This window comes from Muntiacus reevesi, chromosome 13 (genome assembly GCF_963930625.1).
Source record: "Muntiacus reevesi chromosome 13, mMunRee1.1, whole genome shotgun sequence".
Taxonomy (NCBI): Eukaryota; Metazoa; Chordata; class Mammalia; order Artiodactyla; family Cervidae; genus Muntiacus; species Muntiacus reevesi.
In genome coordinates this window covers 8,199,173-8,224,374 of record NC_089261.1, presented here as the reverse complement: position 1 = coordinate 8,224,374, position 25,202 = coordinate 8,199,173, and the positions used below count along the sequence as shown (strand labels likewise).

General features: G+C 42.1%; 1 protein-coding gene across 3 annotated transcripts in view; it reads left to right on the top strand.

The window, feature by feature from the left end:
- GRK3 (G protein-coupled receptor kinase 3) overlaps positions 1–25,202 on the top strand; it is a 116,673-nt gene that overhangs the window by 9,194 nt on the left and 82,277 nt on the right. For all 3 annotated transcript variants that reach the window (XR_010658840.1, XM_065904308.1, XM_065904310.1), the window contains one exon: positions 14,603–14,679. Coding sequence is in view for 2 of the 3 variants with exons in the window: in XM_065904308.1 (XP_065760380.1) it covers positions 14,603–14,679 (77 nt within the window). In the remaining variant the exon portion in view is untranslated. The remainder of the gene's footprint in view (positions 1–14,602; positions 14,680–25,202) is intronic.

Sequence of the window (25,202 nt, the reverse complement as noted above, 5' to 3'; positions counted from 1 at the left end):
GGAAGCAAGATGTCTTAACTTCTGGACCACCAGGAAGGTCTCCCAAATGTGAGGCTTTTGGTGGTGGGGTGGGGGGGATCTGTACTGCATTTAGAAAGGAACTTATCCTAATAGAAAAGGTCAGGGGACTTTCATTTTTAAAAGGCCCTGCTTTTTTCAGCTACACATACTGATTCTTTTCTCCTATTATAATGACACCCTAAGTGGGAAAGGGGATTACACAGTGAATCTTGTCATTGCAACCCTGAGTATAGAATAGAATGGAAAGTTTTCCCTGCTCCCTTGTTGTGTTCCTTTTTGGAAGCACTGCCTTCTCTTTTGTTGCCAGTGGCCGTGGAGGAAAACTCATTATTTTATCAAAACATCCCTCTAGAATTGAGCTAGAAAAGAAAGGTGTTCTCTGCCCAATAGCAGTTTCTAAGCAAAGGATGAGAGGATGTTTATGCTAATGAAAAAGTGAAGTGAAAATGTTACTAGTAGCTCAATCATGTCTGACTCTTTGTGACCCAATATACTATAGCCCGCCAGGCTCCTCTGTCCATGGAATTCTCCAGCCAAGAATACTGGAGTGGTTGCCATTTCCTTCTTCAGGGGATTGTTCTGACTCAGGGATCAAACCCAAATCTCTTTCATTTCAGGCAGATTCTTTACCGTCTGAGTCATCATTGAAGTGCCCACCCCCCCCACCCCCCCAAAATAAAACACATCAAAAAAACTGTTGAGACTTTTGTGTTCAGGGATTTCTTAGGGTTTAATCATTTGGTTGATTGTTTTTTTTTAATTCCATGTGGAAAACCAGGTAGCATCTTTATGTTTCCGTCCTTTAAATAAAGTGTCTTGCTTCACAGGGGATTGAGTTTTCAAATTATTAAAAAAAAGAAAAAAATCCAAGTTACTCTGTAAGAGAAGCTTATTTTCTCTGGCTGTGTCCTACCAGAAAGATCTGATGAAGTAGCTGGTACACACTCCTTTCTGTAAGGTCAGAGTTTTAAGGTAAACATTCTGGCCCTATGGGTATCTCGCGACCCTCTGGCATGGGGTAGGTGGTGGCGGAACAGTAAAAAAAGCCAGACTCTGGTTTTGAGGGGCCTCAATGGTCCTAACCTGATAAAATTCTTCCTCCACTCTTAAGAGACATTCTCCAAAACTAGGGTGTAAACCAGATCAGAATTAATTACAGTGATCTTGATGGGAGATCTACTTGTTGGGCTGTTAGGTTTGAACACATTATCTTATTAAACCCAATGACATCTGTTGTTCATCTGTTTCACTTTTATGCAAGAGATTTGAATTTAGATTAAAAAAAAAACCTGTATTAGTACTTGTGTATAGTGCTTTGCAGTTTTACATGGATTGGATCTTTCTTGTTAGTTTTTCAAGTTGTCCTCTGTAGTCGGTAGACAATTGAGAAAGGAAAAAGACAACTACTTGGGACATGTCCGCGTGGGGACATTGAGGAGGGCACTCTGTCTGTCTGGAGGGACAGCTAGTGCTCTCCCCGGACACCGTGGTCTTTCCTGTGGTCCCGGGGTGGTCTCCCCCCGCAGACTCAGAAGCTGGATTCTGTCATCAGAGTCTCTCTCTGCCTCCTGACGTGAAGTTCGCATCCATAAGCTGTCAGGTCCGACTAACGCCTTCTCTTCTTTGAGGCCGGTGGTTCTTATTTAAAGACCCCTTGGGGAATCTGATGAGCTAGAGGCTCCCCCTCCCCCACCCCCAAATGCAGGAACTCACCTGGTCGATTCATCTCACAAGCCCGACTGTAGCTGGAGTGTCAGATTGATATTCCGCACTGGCTCTCAAGGAGCCCGGCTGCCCGAAGGCCCTGTGACCCAAGCGTCCGCCTCGGAAGGCCACCCCTGTGGACGTGGTGCAGACGCAGGTGGCACAGGCCAGTGGCCGGAGGGCTCAGAAGGCCTGGCCCCTGGCCTGGCAGCCGCAGGAGCCAGGACCAGGTCGTTTCTCTGGGCTTTACCCTGGGTGTGAAATCCGTGAGTCCCCTGACGGTGAGACGCCCCGTCTACACTTCCACGTTTCCTGTTCTGACTGGTGCCAGGTCTCCACTGGAGTCATAGCACAGTTGCTGAAGCCGCGGCTACGGCTTGCCAGCTGAGGAACTTTGGGCATTTCTCTGCCCTTTGTGTTATGCCTTGATTTAAAATTTTCATTCTCCAAGGGCAAGCTTTTTCCCTTATTTCCACGTTCTGGGAAACAGCTCCACGATACTCAGCATCCCCGTTTGAGGAGAAAGTCCAGGTTCAGAGTGAGGGTAACGGCTCAAGGTCACCTTGGTAGCAAATGGTACAGCTGAGCCTCAGTTCAGATTCTGTGCATTTTAATGGACACCCCCAGACTACCTTCTGTGGTCGTCCTGAATGAATCTTCTAAACAAAGAAGGTTCTCGGGTTTGGGTAGAGGAACATTGTCAGTTTCAGACTTCACTAACATAGTTTGGAGATTCGTTGTCTTCATTCAATCCGGAGGTCAACAGCTGGAATCTGATGAGGTGCTGCTCCAGTAGTTACATATACTTTGACCGGAGATGTTGAGTTAATCATAAGTATATGCATATTTCCTGAAAAAATGAGATGTCATAAATTTCATGTTAAATAATAGGATACTTGTTACTAGTGATGACACTTTTAAATTGAGAATAGCTACATGTCAGGGGTTCATGGTACTTTCTTAACCCCAAACACATTTTCTTAATTTCTGATGCACCCTTATTTCAAAAAGCAAAATTAAAATTCACATCTCTGCCTGTCAGTAGGTAAATGGGGATCCTCAGCTTGAAGACACTTGTCAGGTACTTGAGATGCATTAAGTTTTTTTTTTTTTTTATGTTACATTGATTAATCTTGTTAGTGGTACCTTCTAAATTATGACAGAAAATTAATGGGACAGGTTGCCTATGTAACCTTCACAGAAAGGTCATTGAGCTCACATGGGGATGGAGCTCTGTCAGGGACACTTCAGCGAGTCCATCTAGAGCTCGCCGCCTTAGCTTGGTGATGTGTGTTCAGCCCTTCCTTGTCAGTATGTAGAGATGGGGCTTCCCTGGTGGCTCACTGGTAAAGAACCTGCCTGTCAGTGTAGGAGACGTGGGTTCAGTCCCTGGGTCGGGAAGATCCCCTGAAGAAGGAAATGGCAACCCACTGCAGTATTCTTGCCTGAGAAATCGCATGTACAGAGGAGCCTGGTGGGCTACAGTAGTCCATGGGGTTGCAAAGAGTCAGACATAACTGAGCAACTGAACAACAAAGACTCCTAGCTGATCATAAGAGATTCATCTTTACAGAGGACTGGCAGCAAATCAAGAGGAAATTGTAGAAAATCAGAAGGAATGATAGAATTAGGAAAAAAAAACATCATTTTGTAACTTTTGTTGAAAGTAGATTTAAGTAAAGATCATCAGTGTATAAAACCATTAAATGAAAGGTTGATTCAGAATTTTAAATGGAGAGGTCAGACTTTCACCAATTAGTGAATTTTCACCTCACTAATATTGGGGCTCAGGATAGGCCAACCCCCAAATGGGCCAAAGTGATACAGTGATTATTTTGAATTAAGATTACTTAAGAAACAACCACTGTAAGAAAGACACTGTGACCCTCCTTCGTGCCCCTGAGAGCAGGAAATAAATCTCGCAGGTGAAAGGTACCCTCCTGGCACTGAGGGAGACAGACAGCCCTTGTCGCCTGAGACGGAGCGCTCAGGCCGAGAAGGCCGTGTAGACAAGCCTTGTTTCTTCCTCGCTCTTTCAGTACCCTGAGCCCAAATTGCTTTCAGGTCTCACAAATGTATTGTTTCTTTGTCTAAAAGGTATAAAAACTGACAGCTTTGATCATTTCTTTAGATCCTATTGCTATGAGACCTCTGTACATGTGAATTAAATTTGTTTTTTTTTCCTCCTGTTACTCTGTCTTGCATCCATTTAATTATCAGACCAGCCAAAAGAACTCAAGAAAGGTGGGGAGGAAACATCCTCGTCTCCAACCCTGTGTCTCCTGATATGAGGCAACCTGAAGACTGTGTAGTGAATGGTCCTTCCCTCAAAGATGAACCTGAACATATCCAAGTCTTCAGAGCTGACTTGCAGCATACAGGAAATGAGGAGACAGAGGAACACATTGAGTGATTTTATGAGGAAGCAAACAAGCATATCCAGGGTGGGGGCCATCCTTCAGGACTGCCGTCTTGGTTTCCTCAGTGAGTCACTGGCATGAAGATGAGAAGTGACTGGTAGGGATGGAGGGGTGATCGAGAGTACAATAGAATTAAGAGATAATAATCAAATGAATGTGCACATCTTGATTTGATCCTGATTCAAACCCATCTGGGCTTCCCACATGGTGCAGTGCTGAAGAATCTCCCTGCCAATGCAGGAGACACAAGAGATGTGGGTTCGATCCTTGGGTCAGGAAGATCCCCTGGAGTAGGAAGTGGCAACCCACTTCAGTGTTCTTGCCTGGGAAATTCTATGGACAGAGGAGCCTGGTGGGCTACAGTTCATGAGGTCAGACAAGGCTGAGCACTGCACTGCACTTCAAACCTGGCTCTACAGCAGACACCTCTGAGAGAATCCTGGAAATCTGAGTTAGGAAATGGGTATTCAGGAATTATTGTGATTTCCAGGGTGGGGTTGGGAAGAGACAATGGACCATGTTTATGGAAGGAAAGTTTCTGTGATTTTCAGAAATGCAGGCAGAAGTAGTAAAGGTAAAATGATATGCAGTCTGAGATTTGCTTTAAAATACTTAAAAAAGCAAAACAAAACATGAAAAGTGAGGGGGAGAATGGAAGCCAGCTAAAATCTTAACAGCTGTCCACACGGTGTTGACTGATGGATCATGGGATTTCACACTACCAGTATGTACTCTTGCACGTTTGAAAAATTTTACAGAAGTTTTTAAAAACAAGGGTAGATGACTCTGTGTGAGGATCATGATTGCCTTTGGATAGGGCTGGTGATAGCCTCGTGTTGTCCCAATATCACGTGTAACCAGCGCTGATGACTTAGGATATAACTTCCTACGACGCACCCTACGGAGATTCTAAACGTCCTGCATCTCAAAGAACAGACTGATGAGCTCTTTGAAAACTGCATTAGATGACTCAAGAAGAGGCTCCGTGGCACTGATTTCAAAGACATGGGTAGAGTTGTAGTGAATTCATTTGCAACCAGAGTTCTGACTAATCCAAGTCCTTGTGGATGAATTTACAACCTTTGAATCAGAAGACTTCTCATTGGAGGATGAGGGGGGAAAAAAAGATGCAAAAATATCCACGAGAGAAAGCATATTAAGACATGAAACTTTAGAAAGTGATTTACCCATTTACTCACTGAAGACAAAACGATTTCAGCGAAACTCGTTCAGTCATGAATATCTATTAAATCATAGTTCTGATGTTTACATTTAGCAGGAAAAAATGACAGCCCGAGCTGTTTAAGATGGTCTACCCTTGAAGCATATGCTCCATGCCTAATGAGACTCTGTAATGTAATTCTCTCTCACTGAGATTACTTGAACAAATTTCTATATTTAAATTACATGAATATTAATTTGTCAAAATAATTTCTTTAAAATAGATATTTTGTAATGCGTTGCTCCAAACCAGACCTCACCAACTAATTACCAGTAAGACTAGTATGAAGAAAAGCAAAACTTTTAAGTCAGAGCAAATCTGGATAAATGGTGCAGCGGGGGCCGGGGGTTACAAGGTATTTCTAGATTGGAAGTCTCAGTATTAAAAAGATGTCAATTCTCTTCAAATTAACCTTATCACAATCCAGATCCGCATAAGAATTTTAAAGAATGTGATAAATGTGATTCATCTAGAAGAGATAAGTGGGAAAAAATGACCAGTAGAATAATGGGGATCTGCTTTAGCAAACATGAGATGTTGTAGGAATTAAAATCACGTGGTCTTGTTCCAGGCACAGACACATCGATGGCAGAGCCTGCAGAATCGTGTGTATATGTGTATTTATGTTCATCTCTATAGCAGAACTTGAACTTGGCTTATGAGCAAAGGTGGCATTTTGAGTCTGTTAGGGAGAGGATTGTGTGTGATAGCTGATTGTCGGATCAAGTCCACATTGTACACACACACAAAAGTTCCCCAGTGTTTAATGAGATAATCATAAAAATTATTAAAGATAGAAAAATGTGAGAGAAGATATTTTTATTATTCTGGAGTACAAAGGGCTGTCCAAGGCAAACCCCCAAACCTGGAAACGATCAAGGAGAAAATGAATACAAGACTCAGATGAAGTTTTCATGTGACGAGTGGTATCATGTGCCAAATTAGAAAACAAGTAGCCGATGAATTCCATTGGTTGGTCTTGTACGGAGAATATTTTAGTTTGTAGATCTGTTTGCCTGGGGAGTGCTTGGTCACTGATATTCTTGCCTGGTTCACATTCTCTTAGGGAAGTGGGGTCAGGGAAACATAGCAGTTTGTGTCCAAGTCAGCATTTTTGCCAGTTATAGAAACAACATGTCATCTGTCAGTCCTTATAAAGGAAGTGTTTGCTTTAAAAAAAAAAAAAAAAAGAAAGAAACTTTGAAGAGCTGAACATTAATCTCAAGGGTGGTGAATTAGGTATTCTTGCATAGTTAGAAAAATAAGTGAATCCAAAAGTGGAGGCTCTGTGTTGTCTGGCATTTTTCTCTCTGTGTGTGTTTCTTACCTGCTGCTGCCCTTTGTCCGTTTCCTTCGGTTATTCGGTGCAGGCATGGTTTATCAGATGCTGCACAGGTAGCCCCGTTGCTTTCGCTGTCACCTCATCTTGGCCAGGGGCCCCCCAGGGTCTGGAGTTCAGCCGTGCCGCCCTGGACTCTGCAGCCCCCTGTGATTGTCCCTGTTGACGCCCTAGGGACACTGCATTGTCACACTGCACTGGGGCTCCCTGCTCACCCTTCTAGACACGGCGCCCTTCAGGGCAGAGACCAGGTGGGACTCACTCTGCATTCTGAGTGTCACGCATGGTGCCTGGCTCGTGGAAAGGACACCCTGCCTGTTTTCAGTGAACTAGTGATTAAATGAGCAGGGGATGGATGTGGAGGTGTGTATATTTACAAGCACGTTGTGGAGAATGAAACAGCCTTGCCGCCCGACACACAGTGGAGATTGGAGTTGAGAGGGCATGCCTCTGCAGGGCTTGGGGAAGGCCGGTGACCCCGACCTGAGTCCTGGAGGATGAGCAGAAGGCTTTCATGCGAGGAGAGTGGGAATGGCATTTACAGAATGACTCAGCAGTGAAGAAATCCTGCATGGCTCCTGTGTGCGGTCAGAGGGAAGGTGTGACTGACGAGGTCTCCTGGGGCCTCTTCGGACATGCTCCCCGTGAGGTGCTGAGGAGTGTGGACCCTGGGCAGGATGTGAGACCCTCAGGATCTTTTCATTTATTTATTTTATTGAAATATAGTTGATTTACAATGTTGTGTTAATTTTTGCTGTATGGCAATGTGAATCAGTTATACATACATATATATATACACACACATACATTCTTTTTCATATTCTTTTCAATTACGGTTTATCACAGGATATTGACTATAGCTCCCTGTGCTATACAGTAGGACCTTGTTTATCCATCCTATATATAAGAGTTGGCATCTGCTAATCCCAAGCTCCCAATTCTCCCCACCCCCAACACCCTCCCCCTTGGCAACCATAAGTCAGCTCGCTTGTGTCTGTGAGTCTGTTTCTGTTTGGTAGGTAAGTCCATTTGTGTCATATTTTAAATTCCACATACAAGTGGTGTCATGTGATATTTGTCTTTGTCTGACTTGCTTTACTTAGTGTGATAGTCTCTAGGTCCATGTGTCTGCAAATGGCACTGTTTCCTTTTTTGTGGCTGAGGAGTGTTCCATCATGTGTACGTACCACATCTTCCTTATCCATTCATCTGTTGATGGACGTTTAGGTTGTGTCCATGTCTTGGCTATTGTGAGTAGTGCTGCTGTGCATTGGGATCTTTTAAATGAGATAATTCCATAAAAAATTAATCTTGGAAACCAGGAAGATGCTCTCGACCCTCCTAGGGACCCTCCTTGGCCCCCGTCTTCCTATTCTCTGATGCTTATTCACATAGATTACAACATAACCATTAGGATGAAGCTACTTCTATATCATTGCTGATGCAAAAGTATTTTGAGAAACAGATAAATGGATTCTAAAATGATTATTATAACTAATTTGAAGAAACAGTTTAGATCACAAAGTTTTGGTAGCTTTAATTAGGTAAACTTGATTGACCCCATAAATGTGTCCATCCTTCAAATTATATCTGTTCAAGTGTGACTTTTATATATGATTTTTTTCTTTTTGGTCAGTGAAATTCAGTTATATTTAGTGTCACTTAACATCAGGTAATATATTGCAGAAGAAAGGCATCTCAAAACAGGATGTGGACTGTCAAAATATGGGAGGAAAAAACACAAAGGAATTCACATTTAACTTAATTGGCTTGTGATCTTCTGGATATAGATCATCTCATGTGCATTACTGCTGTGTGGGTTATATGCAAGACTTTTTGCCCAAGATCTGGTGAACTGAGGAACCTTGGGAAGAGCTGACAGTCGGCTCTACCAGGTACTTCTAAAGACCCCTTCAGAGTTTATGGGGCTTCCCCGGTGCCTCAGTGGTGAAGACTCCACCTGCAGTGCAGGAGAACCGGGTTCGATCCCTGGGTCGGGAAGATCCCCTGGAGGAGGAAATGGCAACCCACTCCAGTATTCTTGCCTGGAGAATCCCATGGACAAAGAAGTCTGGCGGGCTACAGTCCATGGGGTCTCAAAGAGTTGGACACGACTAAAGCAACTGGGCACACACATCAGACCCTGTATCTGGCAGTTTGGTGGTTTTAAATCTAGCGGTAAAGTCTTTCTTGTGTTTCGGATAATGTTGCTCCATTTCCGGTATTTAATGAACAACTAGTGGAAAATGTTTAGTAATTACGTGTGAAAGAAAGCAGTTTTCCTTCAGGGGAATTGAATCTTAGGGTAACTGCTTAGTCATCCTATCTTAAAAAGAAAATTCTGCCTTTTAGATTTCTTGATGGTCAGAATTTTAACAATTCTTATTTGGGTGGTGCTCCTAACAAAGCCAGCTTGCTCAATCGTCACAACTACCTTATGTATAACTGCTTTTTTTAGGTGATGTGTTACACAGTATTAAAATACTTGTTTAGATGCATTTCGCTTTGAACGTCAGAATAAAACAGAAGTAAACCTCACATAGAACATAGAGAGTTTTAATAAGGAGGGGTATCTGCAGCTGTCCTTTGGCCAGGAGAGAGCAGACATCTGGTCCTTAAACTACTTTAGTAATAGAAAAATTCTTTAAAATGTGATACAATATTTATTGCTGGAGTGGGTTGCTATTTCCTTCTCCAAGGGATCTTCCTGACCCAGGGATTGAACCCAGGTCTCCTGTATTGCAGTCAGATTCTTTACCATCTGGGCCACTAGGGAAGCCTTTGTATTTCTATAGCAAGACCCCAGTAGATTATGATAGCTAAGGCTGGTATATTACCAACAAATTGATATTAAAAAAAAAAAAAAAACCATTACGCCTCCAGTTGGTATAGTATTATACATAGTAAGTATCTATGCCTTATTTTGATGAGGAGGTATTTGAAGGCCATTTTGATATTTTTAAATTATCTCGGAACTTCCATGGTGGTCCAGTGATTAAGACTCCATGCTTCCACTACAGGGACGTGGGTTCAACCTGTGGTCCAGGGAGCTAAGTGCCCATATGCTGTGCAGGGTGAAGCAAAAATAAGTAATGAACTTTCTGTAATGAAAATTTCAAACATGCACAAGAAAGAATCACACCAGAGAGTCCTCTTAGTCACTTCATCAGCATAAACTCAAGTATGGTTGAAAAGGACTCCTAATGAATAAGACATTCCTATCACTCAGGGAATGCCGCAGGCTTTAGGAGCTCTGTGCCGAGAACCAGGAGAGAGACCAGATCCGTGTGTGTGTGATTTTATTTATTTTGGCTTCTCTCTGGTGGTAGAGAGTGGAGGCGCTCCCTAGCTGCAGTGCGCAGGCTTCTCGCTGTGGCGGCCTCTCTTGTTGCAGAGCACAGGCTCTGGGGCGTGCGGACTCAGTAGTTGCAGCTCCCTGGCGCTAGAGCCCGGGCTCAAAAGTTGTGGCACACAGGTTTTGCTCAGCAGCTTGTGGCGTCTCCCTGGGTCAGGGATCAAACCCGTGTCTCCTGCGCTGGCTGCTGGATTCTTTACCACTGAGCCACCAGGGAAGCCCCAGATACTTTTTTTTTGCGGGGGTAGGGCTATGTATATCATCTCTAGAAGTTTGCTCCTGCCGCTCTGTGATCAAACAATATGTACTCTTTTTATTTTTTTATGTCGTGGCTCCTGGCTCCTTATACTCAGAATAATTATTTTGAGATCCATGTATGTTATATCAATAATTGATTCCTTTCTATCGCTGAATATCCTTTCATAGTATGGATATCCATTCATACTTACTCATCTATTGGTGGCATTTGGGTTTCCAGTGTTTGATCATCACAAGTAATGCTAAGAACGTTCATGTACAAGTCTGTTTATGGATATATGCTTTCATTTCTCTGGGATAAATACCTAGAAGTGGAATTGATGGGTTGGTTATATAGTGGTTTGTGTTTTAACTTGTTAAGAAACTGCCTAGTTATATCCTTTTAACCTTCCCACTAGTTGTGTGTGAGAATTCTAGTTATTCCACATCTTTGCCAGCATGTGGTATGGTCAGTCTTTTCTAGCTTTAGCTAGTCTATAGGTGTGTAGTAACATCTCACTGTGAGTTTAGTGTGCCTTTTCCTAGTGACTACCACTGTTGAGAATATCTTCATATGCTTATTTGCCATCCACTTATCTTCTTTGGTGAAGTGTCTGTATACATCATTTACCCATTTTTTAAAATTAGGTTGTTTTGTTATTCTTGACCTTTGAAAAGCCTTTATGTATGCTGAATACAATTCCTCAGTCAGAATATGATTTGCCAGCATTTTCTCTGTCTCTGCTTTGTCTTTTAATTTTCTCCAGTGTCTTTTGAAGAGCAGAATGAAAATTTCTGTTTTTGAAGCAAAATTCAGTAACAGAAAGATATCCGGAAATCTCCAAATATCTGGAAATGAGTCGACTCAGTTATAAATAACTCATAGTTCAAGAAAGAAATACCAAGAGAAGTTAGACAGTAATTTGAATTGAATGAAAATGAAAACAGACTGTATTAGTATCTGTGAGATACAGTTAAATCAGTGCATAGAGAAAATTTTATAACTTTAAATGGTTATATTAGAAATGTTTGAATTCATTGATCTGACTTTTTAAGAAATTGGAAAAATAGCAATTTAATCCCATAGTAAATTATAAGCATTTAAATAACAGAGTGGAAATCAATAAATATAAAAAGTGTAAATAATAGAAGAAAATGAATGAAACAAAAACTAAAGATCAGTATGATTGATACACGTCTAGCTAGCATGATCAAAGGAAAACAAAAAGAACATACACTTTAACAGTATAAAGAATGACTGAAGAGCTTTTACAGACATTAAAAGGACAATTAAAAAAAAGGGTGGGGGATGCTTTCCTGGTGGTTCAGTGGCTAAGACTCCAAGCTCCCAGTGCAGGGGGCCCAGGTTCAATCCCTGGTTGGAGAACTAGATTCCACATGCTGCAACTAGGAGTTCACATGCCTCATCTAAAGATCCCGCCTGCAGCAACTGAAACAAAGCCAAAGAAAGAACAACAAAGAAATAAGATCAAATCTTAGTAATTTGACAATTTGGGTGAATGGGACACATTCTTTAAAAGATAAAAGTTGCCAACACAAGAATAAATAGAAAATATGTATGGTCCTATATCTGTGAAAGAAATGAAATTTGTAATTTAAAACCTTCCCAAAAAGAAAATTCCAAGCTCAGATGGCTTCACTGATGAGTTCTGTCAAACATTTGAAGAATTAATACTGTCTTTATACCAGCTTTCTCAGAACAATTAAATAAAAAGGAATAATTCCCATCTCATTTTATGAATCATACTATCTTAATACCAAAACCAAAGAAAGCTATTATAAGAGAAAGAGTAAGACTACTATGCTGAAAGGTATGAAATAGTGCTAAGAGAAATTAAAGAAGCTTACATAAATGGAAAAATATATTTATGTGTAGTACACTTAATATCTTGAGGTTAATTTCTCTGAAATTGATCTATAACTTCAACAAAATCCCCGTCAGAGTCTCAGTAAGCTTTTTCTGGGAAGAAATTTCCATGTTGACTTATAAAACTTAAATGCAGTGATCCCAGGATAGCCAAAAAACAAACAAAAACAAAAACAAAGGCAGTAGAACTACGTTAGAACACTTTGATAACTAAGCCTCCTGGTATCAGCTTGTGTTTTAAACCTAAAACAATCAAGATACAGTGGTGTTTTTGTGAAGAATAGACATACAGATCAATGTAGCACAATAATCCAAAGATAGACCAACACATATTTAGTGTTGAATCAACAAAGATGCCAAGAAAATTCAGTAGAGAAAGGATAGGTTTTTCAACAAATGATATCAGAGCAATTATTAGAAGGAGAAAAAGAACCTTGGTTCTTACCTTGCATTTTACACAGAAATAACATGAAATGGATCTTACACCTAAACATAAAATCTAAACTTTAAAATTTCTAAGGGAAAATAGATTAGGATGTGAGAGATTTCTTAGCACAGACCATCTACCAAAGAAATCAGTCCTGCACCTCGTTCGGAATATGGTTCTGTAATGTCTCTCACAATGCCTCATGATGTTCAGTATAATTCACCATATGACCAACAGTTCCACTTCTTGATATTTACCCGTGAAAAATGAAAACACATGCCCATGAGAACACTTGTACACAAATGTTTAAAGCAGTTTTATTTATAATAGCCCCAAACTGGAAACAGCCCAAACGTCTATCAACAGATGGACAGATAAACAAATGGTAGAATATTCATACAATAACACACTTCTTGGCAATAAGAAGGAACTAAAAACTTATGCACATAGCAATACAGGTGAAGCTTGTTTATGCTGAGGGAAAGAAAGCAAAAACAAAAGATAATATAGTGCATTATTTTATCTATATAGAATTCTAGAACTATAGCAAATTGTCTTTATTAAACAGAAAGGAGGAGATCAATAGTGTGCTCAGATCCTAGAATTTGGGGAGATAGATTGCAAAGAGCACTTTTTGGAAAATATAAATATGTGGTATCTTGATTAGGACAGTATTGTATGTGAAAAACTCATTTAACGGTACACTTAAACATGCATTTAATTACCTCAGTTTGTTTCAAAAAGCAAAAGAAAGGGTGGTGAGGGGAAATGATGCCAAACTATTGCCCATCAGTAGATGATAGAGATTTAATTTCTGCTTTTTCTATTTGGATAATAGCTTTGGAGTTTCACTTATTGAAGAATTGCTCCTTTCTCCATTTTCCTGCCTTGCCACTTTAGTTACATATCAAAGTTCCACGCATGTGCGGGTCAGTTTGTTTATCCTGTCTTGACTATTTTAGTTTCATAATGGGCCTTTTAATCATCATTCTCTTTCTTCAGAAATGTCCTGGCTATTTTTGAGCCTGTGTTTTTTTGCATACACTTTATAAAAAGCTTATCTGTTTCCATATTCTATGGAAAATCCTGCTGGAATATTGACGGGAGTTATATTGATTTTGTAGATGAATCTGATTAGAGTTTTTGCAATATTAAATCTTTCTGTTCCTTATCATACTGTATCTTTCTACTTATTAAAAACTTCTTTACTGTCTGTCAATACAACTTTGTAATTTTGCCTGTAACATTCCTGCACATATTTTGAAAGATTTATTTAAAGACATTTGATGTTTCTTACTCTGGTGTAAGTGAAATCTTCTAATTATATTTTCTTGTGGTTTATACTTGCTGTGTAGTAGTGTGATTTTTTGATACTAATTTATCCAGGGAACATTGGTTTTTTCTTTAGAAAGAATCTCATTGATAGGTTAGCAGAATTTGTCATGTGTGTGTGCACGCACATCTTTATTATTTTTGGAAAGTGGTGGTGTTGAGGGAGAACTTCCCCAGATTCCTTATATTATTTTTTTAATTAAGTAGGGAAGATCTCCTGGAGAAAGAAATGGCAACCCAGTCCAGTAACCTTGCTTGGGAAATCCCATGGATAGAGGAGCCTGGTGGGCTATAGTCCATGCAGTAACAAAGGAGTCGGACACGATTTAATGACTAGACAACAGCAAACTTGACATGTAAGGTTGGCCCTGGGTTGCAGGAGAGAGTACTAGCCAGAGGTGTGAGCTTTAAATTTAGTCAGCTGTTCATGCAGTTGTGGGTGTCAGTAACAGGCATCTTTTGTCAAGCCAATATCCTTTTGAGGGGAGCATTTTTTTTTATTGAGGTATAACTGACAAAATTATATATGTTTAAAGTGTACAGTGAATACCAGAATAGAGTTAATCAAGCCAGTACCCTCGAATGAAGACATCGTGTATTTTCCATTCTAGGGATGGAGACTGGCATTGTTAAAAACATGTCACTCTTCTCTTCTAGTATCCGGAGTGTGATGCAGAAGTATCTTGAGGAGAGACACGAAATCACCTTTGACAAGATTTTTAATCAGAGAATTGGTAAGTCTGGCTGTTCATTTGGCAGACCGTTAATTCTAGTTGTGATACTACAGTAAAGTGTAAATGCAGCTCCCAATGCCGTCGTATGTGTTACAGCTCAAGCTGGGGGTGAAGGAAATGGCATGTAATTAATAAGATCCTAAGTGACTTCTTATATCCGTAGTAATGTCTCTTGTAAATAAGCTACTGGGGAACAGACAAGTTTGGGTGTAGGTTTTAAGGCAGTGTGGAAGATTCCCCAGGTCCAAGGATCGGGTTCTTGATACCCAGAGAGAAATCTTCTGTTCAGGTCTGTGCCTGAGGTCCTCATCTTCTCTCACTGACCTTGACTTTCCATGATCACAGGTGTCGGCATGTGTCTTCATCACCCTCACCCCGCTCTGTGGTTGGCCATGTGCTTCCAAAGCGTGGGGTTGGCTCACTGGATCAGTTCTCAAGGGTCCATGGGTTTTGCTTGCCGCTCACTCCTGTCAGCTCCCTCAGTCGCCCTTATTCCTACGGCTCTATTTGGAACCTCTGCTTCGCAGGGCACCAGGACTGCTCCTGCTGTGTACGCAGAGTTCACGGACCCGTCGCCCCTGGCTGACGGCCTCGACCGTGCAGACGTGCGGTTCTGTAGGAGTGCCCCGCGGCCCCCAGCCGCTAGTGCCCTGGAGAAGCCGGGACCAGACGGGAATTGCTTTAGTGGGAATTTCAAGGCCCGTGAAGAAATGAGATCCTTTTTTCCCACCTGCCTTCTGAAAGACGAGCAGCTTGTGCAAAGGTGCCTGTCGGCTGGGTTGGAGGAGCGCTATCAACCATGTGTTTCTGCTTTACATTCCCCCAGATCAGTTCCCCACGTCCAGAAGTTTCCTGAACAGTCTTTGTCCTCAATGATAGAATTCATCTTTGGCCTGTCAGCTGGCTCTGTTGTTAACTTGCTCTGTTGGTAACTTACAGTGATGTAATAAACAGATTATGCTCGAGTTTTTAGAAAAAAATCAGTGTAGCTGAATGTAAGAGACCAGGAATCTGTCCTCTCTTTGCATCTTGTTTGCCTCCCACAAATGTTCAGAGGAGCTTTGCAGGGAAACTGTGTCTTAGTTTTTAAATTAATGTAATACTAGAGGAAATTATTAAAATTCCAAGAAATTATAGTCTTTCTGAAGTTTCCTGGAACTCTGCTTCTGCACATGTTTCTGCTCCTATGATGTGCAGACACAGGCCGACTTGTCCCTTTGAGACTGAATATTCTGATAGGCCTGGGTCATCCTTCTGTGTATAGGTCAGGAGGCGAGACTCAGGTTGATGAAGTGACTTGTTCTGATATTACATTCTGATAATTCTTTGAAGGCTCCATTACTATAAAATGTACTGTAGAAGGCCACCCGGTAAGAATTGGATAGATTTGTTTTCTTTTTTAAGAAAGAGTTACAGTGGCCTCCTTTATTCAAGTAAAGCAGAAACTGGTATGGAAAGTCTTTGGATTTTTGTGAACCACTGTCTGTCACAAAGTGACCACCTATGAAGAGGAACTAAAGAGTCTCTTGATGAGGGTGAAAGAAGAGAGTGAAAAAGCTGGCTTAAAACTCAACATTCAAGAAACTAAGATCATGGTATTCTATCACTTCATGGCAAATAGATGGGGAAAATGTGGAAAGTGTCAGATTTCATTTTCTTGGGCTCCAAAATCACTGCAGACAGCGACTGCAGCCACGAAGTTAAAAGACACTTGTTCCTTGGAAGAATAGCTATGACAAACCTAGACAGTGTATTAAAAAGTGGAGACATCACTTTGCCATCAAAAGTCTATAGAGTCAAAGCTATGGTTTTTCCAGTAGTCATGTGTGGATGTGAGAGATGGACTTAAAGAAGGCTGAGCGCTGAAGAATTGATGCTTTCGAACTGTGGTGCTGGAGAAGACCCTTGAGAGTCCCTTGGACTGCAAGGAGATCCAATCAGTCAGTCCTAAAGGAAATCAACCCTGAATATTCACTGGAAGGACTGATGCTGAAGCTGAAACTCCAATACTTTGGCCACCTGATGTGAAGAGCCAGCTCATTGGAAGAGACCCTGATGCTGGGAAAGATTGAGGGCAGGAGGAGAAGGGGACGACAGAGGATGAGACGGTTGGATGGCATCACTGACTCAATCGATGTGGGTTTGAGCAAACTCTGGGAGATAGTGAAGGACAGGAAAGCCTGGCGTGCTGCCGTCCATATGGGGTCACAAAGAGCTGGAGATGACTGAGCCACTGAACAACATGAGGCTGTAGATTTGCCTTCTGTAATGACCCACTAAATGCAGTGGGCAAAAGGCAGGTGGCGTGCTCTGGAGAAGCCGATCAGGAGTGGCCCGTCTGCTCTGAGGACGACTTAGGGGAGCCCTTAGCCACACGGAAGGTTTCACCCTGAGCATAGGGGTTTGGTGGGGGCACAGATTTAGCTTTCATCTCATCCTCCATTGCCTCTTCTTGTTGCTTTCGTGGTGTTTGGTTAACTGCCATCTGTACAAAGCCTCTCCTTTGCTTCTGAGTTTGTACCAAAAAGCAGAAAATTAAACTGTCCTGATGACCAGAGAAAGAAACTCCATATCTCTGGGAGGAAAGGGAAAAAAAGGAATTCTTTAATGGTGACTTAAAATTTTTCAAATGTTTTACAGCTCTGTTGAGGTACATTTGATACAGTATCTTTCACCTATCCAGTTCAGTGGGTTTTGGTGTATTCACAGAGTTATGTGACCATCAGCACAGTCTCATCGTGGAACATTTTCAGTATCCCAAAAAGAAACTGCATCAGGACTCCCCTGGTGGTCCAGGGGTTAAGACTCTGTGCTTCCAGTGCCTCCACTGCAGGGTGCAAGGCTTCGATCCCTGGTTGAGGGACCAAGGTCCCACATGCTGCAAGGCGTGGCCAAAAGATCAACAAATAAATAAAACAAAATAAAATACCTTCCTTCGCCTGCCTCCCTGGCCAAAGGTGGGGGCGGGGAAGAAGCACCCATGAGCAGTCCCTCCCTCTCCACCTTCACTGTGCCCCTAACCCCTAAGTACCACTCATCTAATTTCTGCCTCTATGGATTTGGCCGTGTTGAGCTCGCCACATAGACAGTATCATGTGACGTGGTCTTTTGCATCTGGCGTCTCTCAGCATGATGTTTTCAGGGTTCATCCATGTTGTTGCGTGTGTATCGGCACTGCCTTCCTTTCTTCTTCCCCATAATATGCCCCTGCTTCCCCGAGCCGTGTTTCCTTCATCCACTCATCTGCCAGTTGTTTCCAGTTTTTGGCTCTTAGGAATAATGCCGCTAGGAGAGGAAGGTTGTTTTCTTTTTTTTCTTTTTTCTTTAGCTAAGACAGCAAAAGAGATGATTTATTGTACATTCAGCCACAACTGAGAAGAGAATTACTGTAGAATATCATGTGGGTCCAGGGCAAAGGACTGAAAGAGGGACTGCCTCAATAATGAGCAAGATGGGTCTCTCAGAGGTGGTGGAGGTGATCAGTACGGCCATAGATGTTCCCAGACCCACCGAGACAAGTCCGAGATGATAGGCATGCAGTCCGGCAGTCTGTACCAGCGTCCCTGGCCTCTGGCTTCCCTTGTTTCTGCTTCTGTGGCCTCCATGGTGTACCAGTTTCCTAGGACCGCTGCCTCAACTTTCTTCTTCTGCTCTTCAGTCTGCACATTCTTTTCTTCCTCCACTTCACTCTCCTGGCGTGGAGATTTCTCAAAAGAGGGCCCTAAGGCCAAGAGAGGAGGGTGTTTTTCAGCGTGTAATTTGAGCAGGTGGTTTCGCGTTACTGAGATGCCCTGGAGATTGTGACAGGCTCGCCCTCCCCTGCAGCTCTAGTTTCCAGTCTCTGAAATGCATCAACTTTCTTCCTATGTCATTTCTGCCCCTCGCTCTGCCTCCTGTAACTGCTTTTGAGTCTCTCATCCATCAGCCCTCTCATCAAATGTGCAAGGCCCAGAGCTGTCTTTTCCGTGGTTGTGATTAAACCCTCACCTGAAGCTGGCTCCAGGAGCCTTTGATCTGAGCCCCTAATGGCATTAACTCCGGCCTCACAGATTCTCCTCCAGAGAGTAGCTTCACCAGGCACTGGTGGTCTGTGGTTTTTATCTCAATTAAGTTATTAAAAAACCAAAACGTGGTTCGGATAAAGAATTCCTCCCTCCCTTCCTCCTGACTCCTGAGCCTGGAGCTGGTAAGCCTGTCGGGGAGAAGCCAGGTTTGAACTCGGTGGGGGTTGGGGTGAGGAAGGAGGACAAGGTAAGCATGCAGACACAGATCTGTAATTACATGTGGACAGAGCTCTGTATTTAACGTGTCTGCTTCTTTCCTGCTCCATGGCGTTCCCGTTTTCTGGCTGGTGTGAGGGATGGGGCGAGTGGAAGGTGGACTGAGACTGCAGTCCCTCTGAGTCTCCTGGTCTCTGGCTTCCTCCTCTGCCTTCCCCATCTCTTCCCTCCGCCCCTCTCCATGACTCCGTGTGTTTCCGCCTTGCCGCTTTTCTGTGCTCCCCTTGTTTCCCTTTCACCATTGATCCCCCCTACTCCCCTCCTTGTCTCTTTTTCCAAGTCTGCCAGCTTTCCCCATGTTGGCTGGCAGTTGACACACAGTTTTGGGGACCAGCCTCCAATGTGAGCTGTAGCCGACATGTCAAAATGCTTTCTGAAACAAACAAAATATATAGAAATCTTCCATTTACTTGGCTTCTGAGGCTCTGCTGGGTGGCAAGTGATTGGCAGGCCTGTTGGTTACACCCAGACTGGTGGTCATTTCAGCTGTTTCCCTAGCTATAAAAGTGGGGATACGAATGGTATCCACTTCATTAGCCCTTGTGAAGATCCAGGAGGAAATGGATGCAAAGCCCTGAACATGGTGATTGTTCTTCACAGATGCTCAGTGAATGAAATCTCTGAAATGAAATCTCTTATTATGAAAAGTTTTAGTCTTGGGTAAAACTGGACCAGAATAATGATCCCCTATGCTTATGTACCAGGTTACCCTGGTGGCTGAGATGGTAAAGAATTTGCTTGCGATGTGGGAGACCTGGGTTTGGTCCCTGGGTTGGGAAGATTCCCTGGAGGAGGGCATGGCAATCCACTCCAGTATTCTGGCCTGGAGAATCCCCATGGACAGAGGAGCCTGGCAGGCTGCAGTCCACGGGGCCACAAAGAGTCAGATATGACTGAGCAACTAAGCGTGGCACATTCTCATACACCACCGAAACTCAGGATGTTTTCAACATTTGTGTGCCTGCTTTGTCCATCTCCTCTTTCTTTGGTTGCCGGAATATCTTAAGGCATTTAGCAAACCCCTCATAGCATTTCAGCCCTATGTGCATCTCTAGAATATCTGAATATTTTCTTTTACAACTTTAATACCTTTGTCCCAACCAATGAAAATGATGATTCTTACTGTAATACTGAGTCTATATTCAGGTTTTTCTGATTAACTTAAAAATGTCCTTTTACTCTTGGTGTTTTTGAATCAGGATCCATATATTGTTCTTGTAATGTAATTGGTAATAACATCCTGCTAAGCTAGAATGGTCCCCCACCCACAGGTAATTGACGTTTTAAAGAAACCAGGCTGGTTGTACTGTAGAGTGTTCCACATTCTGGATTTTTCTGCTTGCTTTTTCAAGGTGTCATTTCAATGAATTGCACTTCTGCTTCCTAAATTTCCCATGAACTGAAAGCCAGCTCCAACAGTTGCACGAGCGTGTCAGGTTCGGACTTTGCAGTGGGAGGCACGTGATACGTAGGTGTCACTCTGCCGTCACTTCTCCAAAGTGGCGCAGGTGCGGTCAGCTCTCGGTTTCCTCATTCAGCTGTCATCCACCATCCGTTTCACTTTCACTGATGATCTCTGCCTAAATCGATTACTATATTAGGAAGTAACAAAGCAGTGAGCTTGCTAACCATGCCATTCCTTCCATGTTTACTGCTTTTATTCATCAACTCAAGCTCTTTATTTGCCTGTAGAGATAGTCAGGTATGGTTGGCAGCTTTCTAAGATGTCTCCCATGACTTTTGCCTCCAGGTGTGTTATTCCCAAGGGTAATCCGCTAAAAGAGATTTTGCAAATACAGTTAAGACTGTATTCCAGGTGGGCTGAATCCACTCACACCAGCCTTTTAAAAGCAGAGAATGTCCTCAGGCTGGCAGCAGAAGAGGAAGCCAGAGAGACTAACACGAGAAAGACTGGACACTCCCTTGCCAACTTTGCAGGTTGAGGGACCCCATGAAAAGGATTGTTAAGTGTTGTCTATGGCAGACAGCAGGGAAACAGTCCTACAGCCATCAAAACTGCATTCTGCCAACAACCTGAATGAGTTTGGAAGCAAATGCCTCTCCAGAGCCTCCAGATAAGAACCCAGGTTGTCAGCACCTTGATTCTGGCCTTATGCGCTTCTAAGCAGAAAGGTGGCGCTAGTGGTGAAGAACCTGCCTGCCAACGCAGGAGACGTAAAAGACGCACGCTTGGTCCCTGGGTCAGGAAGACCCCTGGAGGAGGGCAGGGCAGCCCACTCCAGTATTCTTGCCTGGCGAATCCCATCAACAGAGGGGTCTGGTGGGCTGCAGTCCTTCAGGTCACGATGAGTTGGACAGGACTGAGGTGACTTAGCGCTTACATAAGCAGAAAAGCCAGAGGAGCCAGCCAGGACTTCTCATCTCTAGAACCAGGGGCTATTTGTTAGTGGCATTTTTAAGTCACTGAGTTTGTGAATATTTGTTACACAGCAGTAGAAAATAATAGAGCAGGGGGACTTCTCTGGAGATCCAGCGGTTTAGACTCCGTGCTTCCACCTCAGGGGGTGCAGGTTTGATTCCTGGTCAGTGAAGTAAGATCCCACATGCTGCTAGGCTGGAAAAAAAACAACAAAAAAACAGTAACCTTAAAAAAAACTATTAGAGCAGGATAAATGTTTAGTTCTGTTTTTAATTGCCAGTTTCCCAAATGAAAAATGTTAAATGACAGTTGTCTTTATTTTTTTAATGGTTACATAGCAATCAACCATCTTAATGGACATCAATTAAATTGCTTCCTAATTTGCTGTCAGTAAAACTTAGATATTGACAAGTATCCTTGGTTTGGCTCAACTAAAGAATGATTTTAAAGAGATACTGGTTATCCAGTAGATATGGTTAAGATGATTTTGATATCATTTTCTTCTGTGATCAACTGGAATAATAATTTCATCATATGCAAGTGGGGCACATTCAGTTCAGTTCAGTTCAGTCGCTCAGTCGTGTCCTACTCTTTGCGACCCCGTGGACTGTAGCACGCCAGGCCTCCCTGTCCTTCACCAACTCCTGGAGTTTATTCAAACTCAAGTCCATTGAGTCGGTGATGCCATCCAACCATCTCATCCTCTGTCGTTCCCTTCTCCTCCCGCCTTAAGTCTTTCCCAGCATCAGGGTCTTTTCAAAAGAGTCAGTTCTTCTCATCAGGTGGCCAAAGTATTGGGGTTTCAGCTTTAGCATCAGTCCTTCCAATGAATCTTCAGGACTGATCTCCTTTAGGATGGACTGGTTGGATCTCCTTGCAGTTCAAGGGACTCTCAAGAGTCTTCTCCAACATCACAGTTCAAAAGCATCAATTCGTTGGCGCTCAGCTTTCTTTATAGTCCAACTCTCACATCCATACATGACTACTGGGAAAACCATGGCTTTGACTAGACGGACGTTTGTTGGCAAAGTAATGTCTCTGCTTTTTTAATATGCTGTCTAGGTTGGTCATAACTTTCCTTCCAAGGAGTAACCGTCTTTTAATTTCATGGCTGCAATCACCATCTGCAGCAATTTTAGAGCCCCCCAAAATAAAATCTGCCATTGTTTCCACTGTTTCTCCATCTATTTACCATGAAGTGATGGGACCAGATGCCATGATCTTTGTTTTCAAAATGTTGAGTTTAAACCAACTTTTTCCCTATCCTCTTTCACTTCAAGAAGCTCTTTAGTTCTTCTTCACTTTCTGCGTAAGGGTGGTGTCATCTGCCTATCTGAGGTTACTGATGTTTCTCCCAGCAATCTTGATTCCAGCTTGTGCTTCATCCAGCCCAGCGTTTCTCATGATGTGCTCTGCTTATAAGTTAAATAAGCAGGGTGACAATATACAGCCTTGACGTACTCCTTTTCCTATTTGGAACCAGTCTGTTGTTCCATGTCCAGTTCTAACTCTTACTTCCAGACCCACATACAGATTTCTCAGGAGGCAGGTCAGGTGGTCTGGTATTCCCATCTGTTTAAGAATTTTCCACAGTTTTGATGAATTCCATCTGTCTATCGACAGACTGCTCAGCTCCTCTGACTGCATCCCCTCTCCTGTTAAAGAAGGATGTTTCTCATCATAAGGAGACTCCAGAATAGACAGTTAATTCATAAAGTATGCAAATATTGCTCTCATGTATAAAGAGCATCATGGTTAATGTAATATGACATCATATCATTATTGCCATGGAAGACATTTCCTTTTCTCACACTGACTTGAGAACCTAATCCCAAGTTTACATATTAATCTTTCAGAGTTTGTGTGAGATAATGTTGGTGTCTGAGGCATGGTTTTGGTCAAGAACAAAACTTTGCAACTCTTACTTGTTTAAAAACAGCTTTATTGAGGCATGATATTACATGTCATATCATTCACCCTTATGAGTCAGTATAATTTGATGAGTTTTAGTAAACCATGTCTCAAAGAGACCCCCTGTGCCCACTTGTAGTCGCTTCCTGCTCCCAGCCACAGCCCCAGGCAACCACTAATCTGTCTGTCTCAATAGCAATTTGCCTTTCCGAAACATTTCATGTGAGTGGAATCCTGCAGGCTGTAGACTGAGTCTCTTGCGTCTGGTTTCTTTCATTTCACATCAGGTTTTGGAGGTTCATCCACACTGTGCCTACCAATCCTTCTTTCCCTTCTGTTGCTGAGTGATACCTCCTTATATGGATAGACCACATTTTGCATAGCCCTTCACCAGTTGATAGACATTTGAATTATTTCCACTTTTGGTCTGTTACAAACGACGCTGCTGTGAATATTCACATAATAGTGTGGATGTATGTTTTCATTTCTCCTGGACATGTAACTAGGCGTGGAATTGCTGGGCTGTATGGTATATTCAAGTTTAACTTATTAAGGTATCACTAGTTGTTTTCTAAATTGTGTCATTTTTACATTCTCACCATCATTTTATGAGAGTTCCAGGTTTGCCATAGCTTCATCAACACTTGCTGTGATCTTTTTGATTCTGACCATCCTAGTGGGTATGAAGTGGTGCTGCATTGGGGTCTTGATTTGCATTTCCCTAACAATTAGTGATATTGTACATGTTTGTGGTGATTAGGCATTCTTATAAATCTTCTTGGTGAAATGTCTATTTAAATCTTATGCCCTTAAAAAAATTATCGTCTTTATTTGTTATTTATAGTATGTCTAATTTTACAAATACATCCTGCCCGTCTGTGGCTTCTTTTTCATTTTCTTCATGGTGACTTTTGAAGTACAGAAGGTTTTAATTTAATTTTATTTTATTTTATTTTTAGGAGGTTTTAATTTTAAAGTCCAGTTTACAAATTTTTAAAGAATTTTGGTGTAGTATCTAAGAATTTCTTGCCTAACTGAATTCCACAAATATTTTTTTCTCCTCTAGAAGTTTCATCATTTTAGATCTTAGGTCTTTGGTTGATTTTTGAGTTAATTATCATGTATAATATGAGGTAAGGGTCTAAATTCATCTTTTCTTGCGTGTGACTATCTAGTTATTTGAAAAAAGTTTTGAAGAAGACAGCTTCCCCCCCCCCCCCCATTGGATTGTCTTGGCACCTTTGTTGAAAATTTCAAAGAATATTTGTGTAAAAGAATGCATAAATTATATTTGGCATTTGGGGTTAAGGCATAAGAAATATACTTGCCATGGACTTTGAAAAAATTATGTTTTGTTTTAAAAAGAATATTTTGGAAAGACAGAAATTGCTGCCTTACAAAGTTCTTTTTTAAAATGATTTTCTGAGCAGGGCTATAGAAAGAAAACTGGACACACATGTCATGGAGACTTATTTTTTTAATTTAGTAATTATACAAAACCACAGAAATACTGAAAGAAGATATGAGACAAAAGAAAACATTTCAGGGTTACTGTTTTCTCAGTTTCAGAAAACAAAGTTACCAATGTATTTTATAATTATAAAATCATTTCTTGGTGCTTTGTGCTTCAGAACATGTTAGATGGCTAAAATCTGCAAGTACTTAAAACCGTGCAACTTCTGACCAGAGTTAAATGATAGCAGGTTGAGCCCTTTTGTACATGTTTGCAGAGCGAGAAGTCTTAACCTGGGAACCTGCTTCAGGCTTTGTTTTCTCTTTTGTTTCCACCACTCTTTGGAAGGGTTTGTATATGTCCCAGTGCAGGGCCTTCACCAGACAAATATTCTCCCTGACTGACAGTCATAGACGGCCACAGTTCCCCCAGCTCATCTGTAAAGCTTCCTCTGGCTGACAGCCACCTGCCCTGACAGAGAAGGAAAACCTGGGGCCCT